This window comes from Ipomoea triloba, chromosome 10, assembly GCF_003576645.1.
Source record: "Ipomoea triloba cultivar NCNSP0323 chromosome 10, ASM357664v1".
NCBI lineage: Eukaryota > Viridiplantae > Streptophyta > Magnoliopsida > Solanales > Convolvulaceae > Ipomoea > Ipomoea triloba.
Window position 1 is genome coordinate 27,418,785 of NC_044925.1, and position 21,246 is coordinate 27,440,030.

The 21,246-nt window shown below is 37.2% G+C and overlaps 4 protein-coding genes across 6 annotated transcripts; 3 read left to right on the forward strand and 1 right to left on the reverse strand.

Annotated features, from left to right (window-relative positions):
• The first annotated feature begins 1,234 nt into the window (after positions 1-1,234).
• On the forward strand, positions 1,235-3,719 carry LOC116033651 (peroxidase 43). The gene is made up of 4 exons (XM_031276409.1): positions 1,235-1,582; positions 1,739-1,921; positions 1,993-2,155; positions 3,126-3,719. Exons 1-4 carry the CDS (start codon positions 1,382-1,384, stop codon positions 3,542-3,544), a joined length of 966 nt encoding a protein of 321 aa, XP_031132269.1. The 5' UTR covers positions 1,235-1,381; the 3' UTR covers positions 3,545-3,719.
• A 1,622-nt stretch (positions 3,720-5,341) lies between these two features.
• LOC116033650 (putative clathrin assembly protein At1g03050) lies at positions 5,342-8,020 on the forward strand. The gene is made up of 3 exons (XM_031276408.1): positions 5,342-6,241; positions 6,374-6,503; positions 6,617-8,020. The coding sequence occupies exons 1-3, from the start codon at positions 5,678-5,680 to the stop codon at positions 7,711-7,713; spliced, it is 1,791 nt and encodes a 596-aa protein (XP_031132268.1). The 5' UTR covers positions 5,342-5,677; the 3' UTR covers positions 7,714-8,020.
• LOC116033649 (phosphatidylserine decarboxylase proenzyme 3-like) lies at positions 7,869-15,431 on the reverse strand. The gene is made up of 21 exons (XM_031276407.1): positions 14,785-15,431; positions 14,570-14,649; positions 14,095-14,119; positions 13,899-13,958; positions 13,507-13,575; positions 13,067-13,159; positions 12,910-12,960; positions 12,577-12,660; positions 12,322-12,413; positions 11,869-12,024; positions 11,631-11,715; positions 11,215-11,326; positions 10,957-11,057; positions 10,442-10,489; positions 9,758-9,904; positions 9,383-9,478; positions 9,211-9,285; positions 9,013-9,105; positions 8,669-8,755; positions 8,529-8,579; positions 7,869-8,197 (listed from the first exon to the last, which is right to left on the reverse strand). The coding sequence occupies exons 1-21, from the start codon at positions 15,007-15,009 to the stop codon at positions 8,057-8,059; spliced, it is 1,971 nt and encodes a 656-aa protein (XP_031132267.1). The 5' UTR covers positions 15,010-15,431; the 3' UTR covers positions 7,869-8,056.
• A 621-nt stretch (positions 15,432-16,052) lies between these two features.
• LOC116032838 (proteinaceous RNase P 1, chloroplastic/mitochondrial) lies at positions 16,053-20,411 on the forward strand. 3 transcript variants are annotated; one of them, XM_031275564.1, is made up of 7 exons: positions 16,053-16,174; positions 16,524-17,969; positions 18,635-18,724; positions 18,967-19,148; positions 19,686-19,806; positions 19,949-20,020; positions 20,105-20,411. In XM_031275564.1, the coding sequence occupies exons 2-7, from the start codon at positions 16,809-16,811 to the stop codon at positions 20,222-20,224; spliced, it is 1,746 nt and encodes a 581-aa protein (XP_031131424.1). In that variant the 5' UTR covers positions 16,053-16,174; positions 16,524-16,808; the 3' UTR covers positions 20,225-20,411. The 3 variants fall into 3 exon arrangements, with proteins under 3 accessions (XP_031131424.1, XP_031131426.1, XP_031131425.1); XM_031275566.1 differs by having other exon boundaries at positions 16,058-16,174; positions 16,688-17,969; XM_031275565.1 differs by having other exon boundaries at positions 16,112-16,174; positions 16,527-17,969.
• Positions 20,412-21,246: the final 835 nt, after the last annotated feature.

The window sequence follows — 21,246 nt, forward strand, 5'->3', positions numbered from 1 at the left end:
ATATTTATATTTATATATATATATTTAGATATATTATATTTAATATATCTTACAATATATAACACTTCATAGTTTCAAAGATGGAAATATGCAATTATATATAAACTCAATTAATTGATAACGAAGGGAAACAGCTAGCATATGTACAGTAACATCAATGCATGATTTGATCTCGAAAAACCCATGTTGTGTTCCATAAATACACATATAGGAGACCCGGCCTACTCACATACACAAAATAGGTATGCCTATAGAGAAAGTTCTCTCATATAAAATTTTTCTATAATAATAAATATGCATTAAATTTTATTATATTTGTGAAATATTCAAAATTTTTAATGAGTGTATTAAAAAAGTATGCATATATATAAAAGTAAGATAGGTGTCATATTAAAGTGTTTCATGATAGGTATTACTTGAAAATCATAATAAGACTGATGCAACTTGAATCAAATCCTTATCACTGTATTAATTCTATAATGGTATGGATAGATGTCAAGTTTTATAAAAAAAACAAAATTACAACACCAATATTTGCAAGTTAATTAATTGGTTGTTGGCACATCCCTTCACCCCATGCATGCTTACTCCAAACATGCATAAAAATAAATAAATAAATAAGGCCCTTGTATATATACTTGTTCAAATGATGTTAGAGCTTCCCGTGTAATTGGCGCGAATTGCATCATTAGATATGTATAAACACACTACACAGTGTTCGGAAGCGCACCACAGTGAAATGCACCAATATGCCATATACCAAAAAAAAAATAAATAAATAAAAAATCCTGCATCTAATGATGCATTTCTGAACACTATGTGGTGCATTTATGCGTATCTAATGATACATGATCGCACGGCTGCACGAGAAGCACTATTTGCACGGAACTTGGCCATATATATGTATGTATGTATGTATGAGCGCGCTCAGAAATGATTTTTCAAGAAAAAAATACAATTCTATCAAATACAAAATATACTCTTATCTACTGCATCAAAAATATAAATAAAAATAAAAACTTTGGCACATACACTATTTTGTGTATATAATTTTAACATGTATATGTTGTCTTTTGTGAACACCAATTTAATGAAATTTTTAAAAAATGAGAGAAAAACATTAAAATAATCACATATACATGTATATATCTACACAGCACAGCATACATGTGAATGTATAGCTCCCCTTCTTCCTTGTTCTTTCTTCAAATCACTTTCCATCTTTCCTCTTCTATATATATATGCTTCATCAACTAGCAATCTCTCTCTCTCTCTCTCACACATATATATATACTAGCAGCTATCTCCTCTATATTCAATCAATTTATAAACATTATTTCTCCAAAGAAACAGATATACATATATCTGATCTGCAACTAAAATGATAGCTATAGTGTTGGCTCTTACTATTTGGAGTCATCTGAGTGGGGTTTCACAAGGGCAGCTTAGCACGGGCTTCTACGACGACAGTTGCCCTAACGTCGGGGCAATCGTCGGCGGCGTTGTCCGCGACGTCGCCGCCTCCAACGCCAACATTGCTCCCGTCTTGCTCCGCCTCCATTTCCACGATTGCTTCGTTCAGGTTGAAATATACATTTTTTGTTTTTCTCTTGGTGTTAAAAATTTAATAGGGTTCGAGTCACTGATAATACTGCCTTTGGGTAATGTCAAAATTAGAACACTTTATATGAAAATATGTTTCAATTTTTTATTTTTTTTTTGGTATGGTGATGATTAGGGTTGTGACGGGTCGATATTGGTGGACAATGGGGAGATTTCGGAGAGGCATGCATTTGGGCACCAAGGAGTCGGGGGATTCGAGGTGATAGAAAGAGCAAAGGCCGAAGTGGAGGCGGTCTGTCCAGGAATTGTTTCTTGTGCTGATATTGTAGCATTAGCGGCTAGAGAAGCTGTCGTTTTGGTACGTTATTAAAGTATTTAATTTCTTAATCACATTTTTATAGAGTAATTTTGTCCTAATTAATTACGTAGGCAAATGGACCGTCGTATGGGGTGGAAATGGGGAGAAGAGATGGAATGGTTTCCAATTTGTCACTTGCAGATGACATGCCGGACATTGATGATTCAATTCAAACTCTTAAAAACAAGTTTATCAATAAAGGCCTTTCCGAAAATGACCTTGTCGTCCTAAGTGGTATGCTCTCTCTCTCTCTCTTTCTCTTTCTTTCTCTCTCATGCAAATTTTGTGGGTTTTAGAAGTGGTTGGACAAGGGATCTGAACAAGCTAGTAATCAACAAAGTCATGACTCATGAGTAGTAATTAAGCTTGCATTGTCAAATATATAACACTCATTTATGATTTTAAATTATAAAAGATTATAACCCCCTAGATATAAGTCAGCTGATTAATTAATTTAAAGAAGTTGATAATATAGTTTTGTTGCTCTGAATTGACTCAATTAATAACACAAGATTTCAAGATAAGAACAGGTGAGGACTTCAAAAGTCAAGCGTAATCTTTTACTGGACATGTGAGATGATAATTTGAGCAAATAGTGAAATAGGGGATCTCACATTCCCACCCATGTGATCATTAAAAAATGGGCCAAAGATAGATGTGTTACATTTTTGGTATTTTATTTTATTTTTTGTTTTGTAAATTGGGGTAGCAACATAATTATGAATATGGTTGCAAATTGTAGTCATACTTAATTAGTGATGTTGAACCACTATCATGGTTGCCTAGAGGCTACATTACCTTTGAAAATGACTAATTTATGAATGCAAAGCTTTAAGGTTTTTGTCGGTGACAATACTTTTCTATATCTCATACAATTATATATACTTTTAAATCATCCGATATCTATAAGACCACAAGTTACACAATATTCTATATAATCAAAAAATACATATACCAGGAGAAATTCCAGCCAAATCAACAATTCAATCCCAGTGAGAGCCACCTATCCTATTTAACTACTTTTGGCATTATTGATTTCAGACGTTTAATCCAGTCCGATTATCTATGAAAAACCTAACTAGGCTGACTTACCGTCACACAGGATCCTATTCAGTCGATCAACATTTGTAACTATATATATATATATATATATTTTTGTTATTAAGTTATAACATTAATTTCTTTTTCTACCTATGAATTTCAGCTGCACACACAATTGGGACCACGGCATGCTTCTTCATGACCAATCGCCTCTACAACTTCCCCGGCGGGGGATCCGACCCGTCGATAAGCGCCGACTTCCTGCCGGAGCTAAAGGCGACGTGCCCGCAGAACGGCGACGTCAACGTCCGGCTACCGATCGATCACGGCAGCGGCCAAACGTTCGACGACCAGATTCTGCAGAACATCAGGAGCGGGTTCGCGGTGTTGCAGTCGGATGCGAGGCTGTACGAGGATGACGCGACGAGGAACGCCGTGGATTCTTACGTCGGCGGGGGTTTGCCGTTTCTCCGGCCGTCGTTCGAGGACGACTTCGCTAATGCGATGGTGAAAATGGGGAGAATTGGGGTTATAAGTGGCTCCCAAGGGGCAATTAGGCGTTCATGTGCAGCTTTTAATTGATCACTTAATTATATTACATTATTACATTATTAATTATTACATGCATATTTTGTCAAAAATAAAAAATAAAAAATTATTACATGCATATGTACAAAATTAAACCAAGCTTCATTTTGATGGTACATATATATATCATTATAATTTATAAAAGTGTGGCAATTGTGTATTGTGAAAATATTACTCCGATGTTAAATTCACACCGCCCAAGAGTTGAGTAGATCAATTTTTGAATAATACTGACTCTATATGAGAGTGTTACTACATGTCATCTGAGCATAAAGTGTAATGATTTGGACAAACTAAAAAGTAAATATGTTACAAGAGTTTAAATATATAAATAGTCTAACTCACTTTTATTGATCTCTTCGGGAAAACAGATTTTTTTTCCCCATGTATGGAAATCATAAAATTGAGGAAAAAATAACAAGAAAAATGAATACATGGAACTAAAAAAGAGGATGAAAGAAAAAGGAAATATGACCTGGAAAATATACAGCACAGTTGTATATATCCAAAAGAGTAGTCAAGACTGGAGCCTGGAGGATTGAATGCAACTCGTGAATTTGACTTTGTTGTTTACCCAAAATTTATTACCTGAATTTTATGACATTATTAATATTCATGCATTGGATTTGGCTGAGGGCTGAGGCTGAGTTGTAGAGTTGTCACTTTCTTTTAGTACATTGACTATGATTGCATAAAATACTACAGTATTTTTTTTATAACGAAAGAAACTACATTTATTACTCTTTTATAATTGCTCATAAATTTCTTATGAGAGGTAAACTATATATACTAGAAATTGAAGATCCTATATGATCAACTTAATTAAGAAAATGTTGATAAGAATTGAACTCGTAATCATTTAATACAAAAATCATATTCCATCTACTCGATTACTCTTTTCGGGATATGAACTACTATTTCCACGCCATAGTGGAGTGGATTTAAAAAGGTGGGAAAGGAGTCAAACTATGCGTAAATGATTAAGATTACGATTTGATTTGAGCCACAATTAAAGTTGTATTTTAAAAATTAAAGAATAATATGTATAGAATTATAGTTATTTACAAGTTGTGTATGTGATTGAAGATGCATTATATTAATTTTTTTTTAAAGCAAAAACAAGTGAATTGCCTTAAGAGCTAAATAAGTGTGAAATACAAATGAGTGGCCTGGGGTAGACACCCACGGTCCAAAGACAGACAAGGAATCAAATCAACTAATAACCCGTACTAGCATGTAAGTCACTTGATTCGCTGACCTTTTGACCTGATGAACAAACACATTCCCAATGTCTTTAGGAATCATACGACATTGCTTAATATGCATTATACTGAATTTTTACACATGGCAAAAAACTTGTAACTTCGACCACCTTAAAGTAGTTGAAAGTAACATTTCCAACCAATGTTAGGGATCTAGAAAATCCTTCAATTCGTGTGATTGAGCTGTGGTCGAGGCATATATGCTTGCTAATTGTAATGTCTGGTTCAAAACTTGACAACTCTTGCTCATAATATAATTTGTATAAACAGTTGACATATTATAATCATTTCCATATCTGTTAAATTTATTTTGGTTTAACCTAATGGTCTAGAAAATTAGAGCCTAGAAGCCTTTGACATACGTACACCGTTGGAAAAGCTTTTGACTTCTCCATTCAACCTCCGTTTTGTTCGTGCAACGAGCTGAGGGATCGGAGGAGATCGAAGGGTCAACAAAACCAGTCAATAGAAAAACATATAAAGACAGAAAAAAGCACAAAAACAAAAACAAAAGATTGACAGACAAGAATTAAGGATCTGATAATTCAAGAGGAGAAGAAAGAGCTGAGGATTTCACCATTTTCATCTCTTCTTCTTCTCCATCAACACTCTGTATGCATGCTGCATATTAGAATCTCATGCATGCATGCATTCACGTACAGAAAAAGAATATATATATAGATCAGAGCATTTTCATTTTTCTCTTGAATTCTCAGCCTGCCTGCTACATACTGCCATTATTGTTATGGAGGAAGGTTTGTAGTTTCAGAAATTAAATTAAAGGAAAGGAAAGGATTATATTGATTGATTGATTGTATTACAGATCGAAACAATTAATTAGCAGAGGATTATTATATATAATATAATGGCTCCGAGTAAACTCAGGAAAGCCATAGGGGCTGTGAAGGATCAAACCAGCATAAGCCTTGCCAAAGTGGGCGGCAGCGCGTCCATATCCGACCTCGAGGTGGCGATCGTGAAGGCCACGCGCCACGAAGAATACCCGCCGGAGGAGAAGCACATCCGGGAGATTCTGTGCCTGACGCTATACTCGCGCGCGTACGTGGGCGCGTGCGTGGTCACCATCTCCCGGCGGCTTAGCAAGACCAAGAACTGGGTGGTGGCGCTGAAGTCGCTGATGTTGATCCACCGGCTGCTCACCAACGGCGAGCAGTCGTACGAGCAGGAGATCTTCTTCGCCACCAGGCGCGGCACGCGCCTCCTCAACATGTCGGATTTCCGCGACTCCCGCTCCAATTTCTGGGATTATTCCGCGTTTGTGCGGACCTACTCGCTCTACCTCGACGAACTGCTGGAGCTCAGGATGCAAAACCGCCGTGGAAAACAGTCAAAACACAGTGCATTAGCGTCCGGTAATGAAGAAGAAGAGGAAGACGAAGGCGAAGAGGAAGAGGAGGAAGCTGCCAATGTAAGATTTTTCCTAATAATAATATATATTACTCCGTATATATTAGTAATTTGGTTGAACTAAATAACTAGAAGTTGTTATTCAAACAGTAATTTGGTTGGACTAAATAACTAGAAGTTGTTATTCAAACAGACTATATGCAACAGTACTGCCATTGTTGTTGCATGCACTCCGATTGCAGAAATGAAGAACGAGTACTTGTATTCAAGAATCCAGCATTACATACAGATTCTTGACCGATTCTTAGCTTGCAAACCAGCAGGTTCGCTTCAATATAATGCCTTCTTCATTTTCCTGCAATTAACTGAACACACATATATGTTTATTATTTGAATGTGAAGACATTATAAAGGTTGCAAAATTATATGAGAGCAGGGGCAGCAAGGAGCAGCAGGCTTGTGCTTGTGGCTCTGTATCAAGTAGTGAAGGAAAGCTTCCAAGTATATTATTCCATGGCAGAAATATTGGGAATTTTGGTGGATCGATTCATGAAGCTTGATATTCCCGACTCCAGAAAAGTTCATGAGATTTTCCAGCGCATCGCCAAGCAATGGGATGAACTCGAGATGTTCTACAGTTGGAGTAAAGCTGCAGGGATTTCGAGGGAGTCGGAGTACCCGGAGGTGGAGAATTATCCCAAGGAGAAACTGGACATCATGGAGGAAATTATCCGGGAGAAAATGGAAATGGCGAGAGGGAGAGTAATGAGGAGCCGAGAACAGTCACCTGAGGTGGAGGAGCCGGAGCCGGAAGAGGAAGCGGAAGAGGACATGAATGCGATAGAAGCGCTGCCGCCACCGGAGGATTTTTTGGAGGAGAAGGAAGAAATGACAGTGGTGGAGGCGCCAAAGGAGGAGGAGAAGAAGGCACAGGATATAGGAGATCTGTTGAACTTGGGTGAGGATGCACCCACACCGGAAGAGCATGCAAATCAGTTAGCCTTAGCCTTGTTTGACGGTATTCCGACATTTAACCCTGCAAAAACAACCACGACTCCATGGGAGGCCTTCAATGGATCCGGAGATTGGGAAACAGCCCTCGTTCAAACCGCCAGCCAACTGTCAAACCAGAAGGCACAACTCCCCGGCAGCTTCGATGAATTAATGCTCGACGGAATGTATCGACAGGGAGCGCTAAATCAGGCAGTGGCCTCCTCCGGCGTTCTGACAACAGGCAGTGCTAGTAGTGTTGCGTTCGGGTCAGCCGGGATGCCGGCAATGCTTGCACTACCGGCACCTCCGTCTGCAGATGGCGCAGCCAACACAACAGCATCAGGAGCTGACCCTTTCGCCGCCTCGCTTTCAGTAGCACCGCCGGCATATGTGCAGATGTCAGAGTTGGAGAAGAAACAGACACTGCTATTTGAAGAGCAGCAAATGTGGCAGCAATATGCAAATGATGGAATGCATGGACAAGTAGGATTGGAAAAGGCCCAACAAAACATTCAACCTCATAATTACTATGGTTACTAGTACTCCTGCCTGTAGGGAAGATTTTTGTCTTCCAGACTCCGATACACCTGTGATAGTTCTCTCTAGTTTTCTTCTTTCTTCTTTTCTCAAGAAGAGTGTAGTATATTCAGACATTCAGCGATCATTTTTTAACCCACAAGCAGAAGTCAAGAATGTTTAAGCAAATATTTGGAAGTGCACTCCACTGATGAGAACATAGCCCTATGATACATCAACAACACTGACCTGGATTCCTTGAATGTAACTAAGAACATGAATTCCCCCACTGTTATTTATTTTGTTTCTACAAATTTAGGGCAAGACCAAATGAAATAAATATGCAAGGAAAGCGAACTGATCATGTTTATAAAGAAAGATTTTCCAACTTCGACTTGACATCTGCCTGTTTCTTTATGGACACCCCCAACTGCATTCCCACCATTACTAATGTCTCAAGAGATCGTGCACTATTTTCCAAGAGGTCCTCATCTATCCTTATGGAGTCCTGCATTCACATAAAAAGGTCTCCAATGGTCATAGGCTAGTCATAGCTTTTGCATCCAAAATGAATGCCTATATAAAAGCTTATGGGCACTTCAACCATTTTTAATGAAGTAGGATGATACTTATGTGACTGCTGATTGAAAAATTCATGGTGCCGGGGAGGGAATGTCGCTCAATGACAGTAATTTCCAATGATGAGATCAAATGCATCAACAAGATAATAATAGACGAAGAATAATAGCGCTGGTTGCACATTTTCAAGACAGCCACGGGATGCAAATCTAAGACTGAAACTACAAGTCTTCAACTCAATCAGATGTTAGTGCACTTACCTTTTCGAAGACACAAATTACTGTACTTCCACCAAAAGAGAAATATCCAAACTGTAAATCAATAGATGAAGAGGAAATGTAAACCAGACTGCAACAATTGAAAAAGGAATAGCCAAAAGCTTATGTTATCAATCACAAACCTCATCACCCTTGTTGACATAGTCATGCTCCTTCTTTGAAAAAGTAATGCTGCCAACCATTGTTGCTCCAATTGCAACAAAGGCCACCTACATTTAGAAATGCAAAGCTACACTTATAAACTAAAATAAATCCAAAGTTGGTATAAAGACACAAAGATTGACATCTGAGCCACCCATCATCAGAAGAAGCAATGGCAAGCAACAAGGAGCAGGCTACCAGGATAATTAGCAATGAGTTTGACAAGACACTAATCTTCTAAATAACAGGAAGCCTTCCTTTTTATTCTTTGAGAGATGAAAGGAACATAATTGTAAATTTATGTCATACTTTCAAAATGTCAAACCTTTCCAAAGTCTTCTGTTGATATTATTGACACAACCCTCTTATTCTCTGTGAAGACATTACAATACTTGCTATTCACAGCAATAGGATTTACCTAGAAGGTAAAACACATGCAGCAATTAGGATGGCTGAAAATAGTTAGACAGAAGCAGCCATTAAGCTACCAATATGATTCAGAGCCAAAGAATAGTTTACGTACAGTATATAAACATCCAGGTATGTCTATAAATTTCTCAATAGTTCCAGAGACAGGAAGATGGAAACGATGGTAATCCTGGAATGATTTAAATATAAATGTACTGTTAAGCAAAGTTGGAATGTAAAAGGAAAGAAATTACTTAGCACTAAAAAATAAAGAAACCTTAAACTACCTGTGGTGCCAGCCTAAATATCACCAAACTTCCATCAACGAATGCACTGGAGCATGCTTCATCCCCCAAAAGGCCTTGGATGGAAAATTTTCGGCCCTGAGGTAGTGTGGCATATTCTTAAGGTTAATAATGCAGATATTGCTAACAACCTACTCTAGCATTGTAATGTTATTTTGTGCTATATTGTTTTTAAAAACTGTATTTGATCTGAGGATCATAGCATTTTGTTCAGCCTTTTAAATACCATTCAAATAGCACATGATGCTTCTTCAATTGATGGCAGCAAGCAGGCATAACTTTTGGAATATATAGAAGCCATATTTGCTATTAGTAATTTCTGAAAATAATTTTTTAAAAATAAAAAGTAGTATATACCTTAATCCAAAATCTTGCAGCATCTGTAACATTGTTGAATGCCATAGTGCGGCTATCAGCTGCACAGACAGCGATATCATTGCGTTCTGGGCAGGCAATTGGTCTTGCACCAGACTTCAGCTCTCTTATAAAAAAATCATTGAATGTCTGCCAAGAAACGCGCAAGTAAAAAAAATGCATTGAGAATAAAAAACCTATATAAGGACAGATTGGCCAAACCTTTATAAGTGAAATTTTAAACAAATAGTAGTAGGATGCCTCCTTGGGGAAGATGCTAATGGGGCAGAGTTGTTAATAAGTTAACCAGTGTGTTTCATTTTTCTGATGTACCAAAAAAATAGAGGATTTAAACTCTTAATCTTAGGTCTACAAGAGCTCAAATATGCTTTAGGAAAATGAAGCTTATAACATTCAAACTATGTTAACATATCATTTCTTTTATAATACTTGTAAACATACAATATAAATATATGTCATTATTTGTTCATAAATATTGCACTGTGCCCAAATTGTGGCCAGTTAACCTCAAAGGCGATTAGGTTCCCAACTCCCCACCCACTAGTTTTTAATTCAATCTGTTACTAAGGCTTAAACACAAAGTAGCATGTAGAAATCAAAAATCAAGAACTGACCAACTAAGTGGTGTTAAATGAAATACCAGGTAGTCCAAAAATCACATCCCACCTTAAAATGATCCAGTGGGTACTTGGTTTCATCCACACTGAGTTGATCCTACAACAGTTAGAGATAATCAGAACAGAAGAAGGAATTCTGCCAAACTGTCAGAGTGAAAAGACTGAAAATCAGTCATTTATCGAAATACAGAAACAAATTATTAGAAAAGATATTCTTGCACATAGCAGACATACTCCTAAAAAGATGAGCAATACTGGAATATTAGGGCAAGGGGTGCTTTTCAGTTTTTTAATAGATTAGAGTTGAGGCTAGTTAGAAAACTAATGGAAGAATGAGCATTTTTGCACCCATCACCAATTCTAGAGGGAATGAGGCACTTAAGATATTTTCTAGTATATCCAATTTTTTGATAGTATCTTTCTGTGAATCCCAGGAATTCTACACATTAGCTGGGAGGTTTGGACAGGCAGCATAAGCTAGCACTTATAATTTCTATGTAAAATGATTGATAATAGAAAAGAAAGAGCAGGAAAGAGAAACATGGACCTGAATGAGAAGGATACCTTAAAAAATTCAACAAATGTTGGTATATCTTTAGCAGAATCAAGGGTATCCATTTTTTTGCCCTGCTTTTCAGAGATGCTCTGCAGGATTTCTTTTGCCCCTGCATCAAGATTGGAACAATATAAGTTAAATACATTTATCATGCAAAAGATCTATTAGTTGGTAATTGATATTATCAGTAAAAACTCCTCCAGTGATAGATAGAAACCGATAGTAATATCAAACAAGATCACTGTAGTAAACAGCAAAAACCATACCAGTATCCATAAGGCCAAGCCCAAATTTAGATTGATAAATGGCTCTCATTGATAAAACAATCTTGGGATCAATTATTTCCTCCACTAACCTCTTCTTTCTTCGATCATATACCTGATCACAAAACAAATCCAATTAGAGATTTTTCATGTGGCACCTAGACAACTTCAATAACTGTAGCTCACTTGAAAAAAATCTTATAGACAATTCTTCAAGCCAAGAAAAGGAAATGTGAACAAATCACAAAGGCCAAACAAGATTCAGAAGCAGGAAATTTTTCATCATCAATGTTGTTACATTTTCTACCATAATAGTCAATAAAAGCATTTTTCTCTCTGCATACATATGCAGTTCATATAGAACTACAAATGAAGTGTTGGTTCTGTTGGGGAATGAGACAGAAACAGAGAGCACGTACCAATATATGTGATGCACTTGAACCAGACCTCAAACCAACCTCATATGTTGAGAAATGTGCCCATTCACTCAGTTTGAACATCCATCTTAAAAAAAAAAAAAAAAAAAAAAAAAAAAAAAAAAAGAAGTTATGTAGTGTTAAAACCTAAAAACCAAGAATCTTTAAGGAAGGGTGTCATATTCTAACAATAAGCAACAGCAATAGAGTTCTCAATGAGCAAAAGTAATTTAGTTCTCACCCACTGGAAGCCTGCTTATCAGTGAGGAACCCTCCCGTCATTATTTGGTTCCCAGTTCCCTCATCAAAACACAAGGTCAAATGAATCATACCGTTCAAACTATCAGAACCTTCAAGAACCTCGCCACAAACTGGGCAGCAGTTCATCAACGCCTCCCTAAAAGAAAAAGAGCACAGGTACAAGATTCATTAAGCAAGAAATAAAACTTCCAAAAAATGGATTCATATTTTTCAGAATAGGACAGATTATGCATTTATGCCAAGAAAGACTGACCAGATTAGGCCAATACAATCCATGACCTACTTTCTATGTTGCCATAGAAGTAGTTTTAAAAGAACTCTTAAGTTCCAAATTCTGTAGAAGTTTTGAAATCCTTCTCTGTCTTAATCTTATAAAATATGCACGGTAGTAGTAGCATAAAAACACCCCAAGATTACAAAATGTTGCCCTTACTTTCCTTGATATGCAGTCAAAAGCATAGCCAACTCATCCAAGCTGACTACACCATCTCCATTCTTGTCAGCCTGTCTAAATAGCTCCTCTTTCTGATATGCATATATATAAGAGAAGAATGAATTAATAATTAGATCATATCTTAATCAACAAAACTTGTGTGGTATTTAATTTTGAATTTTAGAGCACTGCATCCCTGCATATGTTTACTGACAAAACTTATTAAAGCTACACAGATAATAGTCAAATATAAACCTTTTCAACAGCCAATTGATTGCCGAATGCATCAATTAAATCAGAGAACTCAGCCATTGAAAGCTCTCCATCTTCATTATAATCCTGAAGGAAGCAATAAGCCAGAAGCCCAGAAGTTTCAGATAGAGCTCTGTAGTATCCATAATCTTGTAGTAGTAGGTCAAAGTATGCAGTGCCAGATAAATATTAGCTAAATCCTCCATCATTTAAGCATATCACAATGGAATAAAAATTCAATATCTACATTAAGCATATTTAATGCAAACAAATGAAGCAAAAAGTTCACATAAGTTTTTATGGGGGTCTAGCAGCATAAGCCAGGTAATGACGTACCACTATAGACAAGATGCGCTTTGTAAAACTTTTCTCTGTTTCAACTGGATCCTGCCAATTGTTTAATATGGATTAGAATGTTACAGAGGAAAAAAATGGTTAGAACGGCATTCTCCACACCCAAAATAAAGAAAGTGGTTACTCTTGAATTACACACCTCAATAGAACATGAAATAGATATACTGCCAACGACTATAGATGGTGATGATGGGTCCAACAAGTCAAAAGCCTCAACATCAGAATCAGAGTCCTGCAAGAGAGCTTCTTTTAGTGCAAGGAATGGCAGATAAGAACTGCCAAAAAATGTCCCAAGAATACATAAGAAAGCTAAAAGCACATATAATAACACGGTCCATTATTGATTTATTGCACTAATTAAAAACCAAATAACACCAAACTCTCACCAATCCTTCACCCCTACTACCATAAAAGGGGGAAGGAGGGTTTGGGAGTGAGGAAGAAATAAAGGCTAAGACAAGGAAAAGATTATATAAAAAACTGTACACTGTAGCCAAATAGTACTATTTATTTTCCCTTTTGTTCCAGTAATAAACATACAAATTACATTTAATAGTTACCTAGTGTGGTACAACTCACCTGGGAGAGGTATTCAAGTAGATCAATCTCACAATGACCAACCAAATTGTTCTTGGATAATTTATTAGTCTGTATCACATAGAAAATCAATCAGCAGACTATAATACATAAAGATCTTCTCTCTTTTCATATTTCCTCTTTTTCTGTGTTTATAATTAATTACAAGATACATCTTGGCACTTCTAAAGTACAAGAGGAAATGTAGATGATCACAAATAAATAGCTTTTACTCAATGACTTTGAGTAACATATATGAAAAATGGAAATTCAATTTTTAGGTGCACAGTGAGTAGGCCTAAATGGCCAAAAACTGATAAATGCACAAATATCATGCTTTCTACTAATGCACAATCAAATACACAATGGTCGAGTCAACCCATTTAAGTACACACCTCAAACACAGATATTCTTGCAATATGTGCCCCATTTCTTTCTAAAAGAAGCTTCCTCACCTGCAAGGAATGTCTAAAATAATGTCTAAAACATATGATTTCAACTGTATTAAATAAAGAAGATTGTGAAAACTCACAAGCATCCCTCAAAAAATTCAGTTGATCAAATCTAGAAATGTACTCCGTAATTACTTACCGAGTTCCAGGTAGGCTTGTCAGTGCTGCATATCCAACAGAACACAACATATCAGTATGTGCAAGGAAAAATGAAACAGAAAACAAAGCTTTTACAGCTTCCCTCACATTATACAAGCAAGAAATGTTCAAAGTTTAAGATAGGCCTTTAAACTTAAATTGTCTATTGGGAATGCAACTAACCGAATAGCAGAAAAAACCAATGCCTACAGCACAGTAGGAAAACATAACAGACAACAGTATTCTCCTGATGGAAAATTTACAAGCAAAATTAAGGTCAAACAAATGCATTTCAAAGTCTCCATTACATTATTCTCAAAAGTCAAATCAACACTTGTTGCAACTCAATTCAGCTGAAGTGACAATTTCAGATGGAATGCCATTGATTTAGTAAACCACAACTGTGCTATAGACTAAAGCTTTTAAGCTCTGGCAAATTTAAATTCGCGTATGTTATACTGGAAGAGCTACTTAACTGATCAGATACATGAGTGCGGAAAGTTTGTAGACCAAGCGTAATACAAGCAAGCCATTTGTCCTTGAATTTCATCTCCGCCTTCACCAAAAAATAATAAATAAATAAGAATAATAATAATAATCACAACTACTGATTCAATAAATGTAAAGAAATACGTGTATGAATATCGATACTAGGAGTATGTATGTTCCAGAGAATGCGAGAAGTAGGTACGCTAATGAGACGAAGGCTAGCGATTCCGGCGAAATCTTCTTCCTTGAGGAGTTTAGACTGGTTAGAACCAGAACCGGAACCGGAACCATGGCGACGGAAGTGGGAGCGTTGAAGCTGAAGCCGTTGACCAAACTTTCCGGCGCGGGAAGAGTGAGCCGACCTCGAGCCGTTGTGCGAGGACTCGTCGGAAGAAGGCGAGCCCGATTTCGAGTTCCCGTGGCCCATTCCAGCTTACTCCGAGCTACTGTAGCTGATTTTTCACTGGAGAAGAAGACAAATGGACAAAAAGTAGCAGGAATCGGAATGAAATCAGAAGAATATGCAGACTTCGTAACGTCTCAGAAACTAGAGGTTAATATCATTTTGATTGTATTCAACTATTCATCAATTTCTTCAATTGTTTTTTCTTCATATCAATCAAATTCATTCAATAATATCAAAACTATCATCACACACATACTGAATAATAATAATACTAATAAATTGGCCGCAGCGATCAGAATTAAAAATATAATTATAACGATTAGAGTAAAAAATTATTATTATTCGAGAGAAAGTGTGATCAAAGTTTTGACTTCATTCATATCTGGTAAGCTTTTAGTAGTGCGAATATGCGTAGGGGCCATTCGTGCTTCCTTCCCTGTTTGTCCGGTAGCTTTTATGCCTTATCCAGGTCACTAACTTTTTGAGTCTTCAATTATATCGAGTGGGACTGTGAGTGTACTAGTGTACTACGTGGAGAATATTAAGGGTGAACCCAACACCACGATCCTCCACTACTTTGCCTCAAAATTTAGTGAATGGCAGTTCAGTTGGTCACAAGATAAGTTTAAAAAGAAAGACAGAGATCGAGTTTTACCAATGACACTGTAAGAGTAATCTCTCAAAATGAGAGAACTCGTGCAATAAGCAAATGTCTAGTTTTTGTGTTCAGTTAACTTACCAGAATTTACATCCGTATAGATGATGCTTTATCGAGTATGGACGTGAATGACTTTGGAGTTAGGGATTCAACATTTTGAAAAAGAAATTTAGTAAATGAATTAAATTGTGTTATGTGTCTTAATAAATTGGTACAACCACATAAGTATGGTTCGTTGTATCGAATAATATTGGACTTGAAATTTTGTAGTTACTGGGCTTCATTCTCCATTACTCCGGCGATGGCCTATGGATTAGTCTGGACCACGGCTCGGGTTAGATGGGGATGGCCCGTTATAGATTAGTTTTTTGACTTTGTTACTTTACGGAATTTAGATTAGCCCAAATACCCATTTAATGATGGCGCGGGCCTATGAGTTTGACCCGAAAAACAAGGTTGACGGTCCAAGAGGATGTTAGTCAGACCCCATTCCAGTCTCCAAAAGCTGAGCTCGCCGGCGTCTGCCAGGTTCTCCGGTCATTGTATCTTTTTCTTTCATTCTTTCCGAGCTATTAAATTCGTTTATGTTTTCATTTTTGGTCAAATAGTGGAAGGAATTGTGAGAAATAAAAATGCTGTTAGGGAGTAGGATTTAGGAACATACACATCTGCATATTAGCCGTTCCAGAACTCCCCCAAATTGTTCGATAAAATGTCGAAATGAAAATTTGGAATTTGATTCGCCCCAAAATGCGTCAAACTTCGTTTTGGGGGATTGATGTCCTTACAGGACTTGAGAATTTGTTTCTCTATTGAAGTTAGTTGCTGATGATGTTTCAGTTTTTAGTTTGATATATGCTTTCTCCATTTTATGCAGAAGATTTCCAGTTAGATATCGATACAATTTAGTCTTGATAATCTAAATGACTGAGAGATTGAGAGAAGGATATAAGCGGCGAACTTAGGAAGCAAAGCCGCCGTGGCAAAGGTGTCATTTTTTTCCGTTCCCCCAAACAAAAGCTGATAGTTTTTGCTCTGCAGACCGCCGTCGGGAAAAGGAAACTGGTTTGATGATGGGGCGTTAGGTTCCGCTGTTCGATAGGACCACGAACATAACAGTTTCAACCGCCATTACTTTCAACTGATGTTAAGATAACCTAAGATGCTGTTTCGTCGCCTGGGCTATTTTTCACCTTCCCTATCCAAAACCTCACTGCTCTTCTCTGCTTTCACCCGAAACCATTCTTCTTCTTTCTCTTTCCACTCCAAAACCTTGCGCTCTCTTCCCCATATTTTCTTCAAACACGAGGGCAATTCCAAAGCCCAATCTGCCAATTTGTGCTCCATGAACAAACCATACCATTTCTCTACCGCCTCAGCGGCTGTTGTGCAAGAGCCAAATACAACGAACCCTGGCAATAAGCTCTCCAAAAAAGCCCGCCGTGAAGCCCCGGAAAGCGTGCTTCGATTTAAATTAGATCAGTGCTCGAAGCATGGTGACTTGGAAGAAGCTCTCCGCCTTTATCATGAAGCCAGGTTGAATGAAGTTTCATTAAATGTACACCATTATAATGTTTTGCTTTATTTGTGTTCAAATTGTAGTTCTGGTGGTGAGGGGGAATTCGGGGATTTGGGTATTCAGAAGGGTTTTGAGATTTTTAGGCAAATGGGATTTGATAAAGTAGCTCCAAATGAGGCTACGTTCACTAGTGCTGCAAGGTTAGCTTCAGCTAAGGAAGACCCGGATTTGGCTTTTAATTTGGTGAAACAAATGAAGAATTGTGGTATTCCTCCAAAGTTGAGGTCATATGGCCCGGCCTTGTTTGGTTTCTGCAAGAAGGGAATGGCAGATAAGGCTTATGAGGTTGATGCCCATATGGTAGAATCTGGGGTGGTGGCAGAGGAGGAAGAGCTTTCTGCTCTTTTGAGGCTGAGTTCTGAGACAAAAAGGGATGAGAAAGTGTATGAAATGATGCATAGGTTAAGGGCATCTGTGAGACAGGTGTCAGAAGATACTGCTAGCATTGTCGAAGATTGGTTTAGGTCTGAAACTGCTGCAGGGGTTGGGATGGAGAACTGGAATGTGGAGAAGGTGAAGGAAGGTGTAGTAAAGGGTGGGGGTGGGTGGCATGGACACGGGTGGTTAGGGAAAGGACAATGGGAAGTGGTGAGAACTGAGATGAATGAGACAGGAGTGTGTCATTCATGTGGGGAGAAGCTTGTAAGCATTGATATTGATCCTAGGGAGACGGAGAATTTTGCTAATTCTTTGGCAAAGTTGGCTTCTGAAAGAGAAGCCAAAAATAACTTTTTACAATTTGAGGTAAAATTTTCTGTTTTTTATTCTATGTAAAGTGCATACTATATGGAGCTATGTAGATTGAGCTTATTTTCTTCTGATTTTCATAAGAGGTGTCAAATTAGATAGCTTGGTTAATTTTATCTACATGTCTTGTGGATGCTATCTAAATATTTAATTTTATGATAAACTCTCAAACCATAGTTCTGGTCTTCAGGATATCATGGTGTTGGTTTTTTTTCCTCCTCACGAGAATAATACAGTACTTATCAAGTGTATGATGTATTTGGATGAGAAACAAAATGAAGAGGAAATAATCCCTCCATCCTATCAAATATTCCCATTCAAAATGGAAGAAAATATTGGGAAAATTAATGCATCCTTGTCTCAACACTCAATAAATTGAATCTAGGACCCATATGTACTTGCATAATGTCTGTTTGATGTTTGGCTTCTAAAAGATTTTATTTGAATAGCAGCATATCATTCTTATATATGGTATATTGGTATTTAATTCTATCGAAATACATCTGATATTACAAATATATTGGTTGAGCAGAGTTTGATTGCTAGAGCATATTCCCAAAATTGATATTTCTTTTTTAGTAGTTCCCAATATTGATACTTCATGATTCTGGTTTACTACATGAAACATTATTAAACTAATATAAGAAGTACTGTACATTCAGGAGTGGCTTAAGAGGAATGGTCCATTTGATGCAGTGGTAGATGGTGCAAATGTTAGCCTCCTTAACCACCGAGACTTTAGTTTTTTACAGGTAGGGAACACTTCTTTTACACCCTGTTTGTTTCTTTGTATTTCCTTGCTTTTCTATCCATGGGATCAAGAGTTCTGCAGGATGGATAGCAATTAGATATTTGAAAATAACTTTAAAAGAGATTAAGATTCATCAATGTTCTGCATCTCTGAAAAAAGTGCGGGTATGAGAGCAGCATCACTCTAAACTTTGGAGGCCAGTAATACATTTTTCCAGTTTACATTTGTGCCCTTTTGCTGTAGCTCAAATCTGTTGTGAATCAATTACATCAAATGAGCAAATCAAAGAAACTGCCACTGGTTGTATTGCATAAAAATCGTGTAACTGGAGGACCTGCTGTCCATCCTAAGAACAAGAAGCTGCTAGAAAGCTGGAAAAAGGCTGGTGCACTTTATGCTACTCCATTGGGTTCAAATGATGATTGGTAACATTCTTGAATTAAGCTTTATACTATATTTTAATTTTTCAATTGATCATCTAATTCCTTGGTGATTGAATGTTGGCTACATGGCATAGAGAAGTAAACAATGCCACAACCCAAAAGCACATAAGTCCATGGTGAATAGAGTAAATATCTAAGCACATAGCTAAGTCCATGGTGAACAATTATTTCTTTTATTTAATTTAAAAGAGTAAAAAATTATGTGCAACTCTTCTTCATCTTTCAAGATTTAGGAAAGGGTTATACATAATATGATTGTTTTTTTTTTTTTCCAAAAAGCATGTTCCTAGACTTGAACTCATATTGTAGCCCTCACAAGTGAGAACTTTCTCATTTATTTACTAATTACTAATATAATAATTGAATTAAACATTATCTGTGTTTATCAAGTTTGAGTATTGAAGATGGAAGTGAAATATGAAATCTTCCAGTGGGAAGCTTTGTGATTACAATTACAGTTCCATTGTCAATGAATATGATTTCAAAAATCAACTTCCATAGTTAAAAAGTCTTCTGCAGGTATTGGTTATATGCTGCTGTTAGTTGCAAGTGTTTGCTGGTGACAAATGATGAGATGAGAGATCACCTCTTCCAACTGTTAGGGACTAGCTTTTTCCCCAGATGGAAGGAAAAACATCAGGTACCTTCCCTTTAAAGCCATTTGTTTTTGGTTCTAGCATTCATGCATTTCCTTCAATGCGATCATGTCCATTCTTCAAAAGATACTCTTTGCAGTGTGAGTTCTTATGTGGCTTGTAAACCATGTACCTTTAAACTGCCAGATCCGGATGACTGCATCTAGAGAACATGGACTTAATCTACACATGCCTCCTCCATATTCAATTGTTATGCAGGTAAGTTGTTACATGCCACTAGTTGCCTATTCCTCGAGAATTCTCAACATAGTATATCGCTAACAAGTGTGAATGAAATTGCAGGAGTCGGAGGAGGGCAATTGGCATGTACCAACAGTAACCGGGGATGACCTTGAAACACCTCGTCAATGGTTGTGCGCCAGCAGGAAGCGGAGAAAGGCACTGCACTCTCTCTTCCAGTAAACGCCGAGGTTTCAAGTTCATGAGTATCAAATGTGACATTATAGCATAGTATAATGTTAAAACAAATGACCCCATTAATGTAACCAACACTAAGAAAGCACATTACTTTTGGGTAATATCCAAGAATTTTCAGAGATGTATGGATTGTTGTTTTGATTTATGGGAAAACCCGCAGTCACTACCTAAATGTAGATTTTGAGTGAAGTTCGCCTTATAACTCTACCTGACAGAAGATCATAAGGAGGTAAACCAGCTTAGGTTGTTCATAGCTGACCAGTTCAAATCAAGAAGGCCAATAAACCGCTCTTCATAGGAAGTCGAACTTGAAATCTTGTGGTTACCAAGCCAACTATCCAGCCAACTTATCTGGCTAGGGTTGCCTCGTGAATTGTTGTTTTACTTTTCCCCGAGAAGCTACTAGGAAGTAGGAAATCCAGCACTACAATCATGAACCCTAATGTACCAAATGTGCATGTGGACTGTTAGTGGTATACTATAAAGGTTTGGGTAATTTCCAAGAATTGTGGTATGGTCAACCACATTGTATATCTTCAAAGATTTATGCCTACAAACATTTCACCACACATGATTACACTCATGGAATTCTGCAGTGTTTCAACCTTCTAAGCAACTTGACATAAAATCTCAATATATTAGCACACAACAAGGTTAAATCAAACCACAAAATGAGTAATACTAATTGAAAAGGGGCCCCAACAAAAATTCACTTTCAACTTTTTTCAAATGTGTACAAGTGCTATCTCCACTTGTGGGAAGGCTAATATATATCTTTCAAGAATGCCCATCTCCATCTAATAATCCTTGTACTTTCAGCCCTAGGAATGGTGACTTGGTTTTGACTTGGTTTGACCTTTTGATGTGGATGCATGGATTACAATGCATAATTAGCTTTACACAAAAGCTATATATTGGCCCATTACTCATTCTTTTCTCACTTCCTCCCCAACATATATAATTCCTATAAACTAATCACCCTTACAATACGTTATAATTAAAAGTCT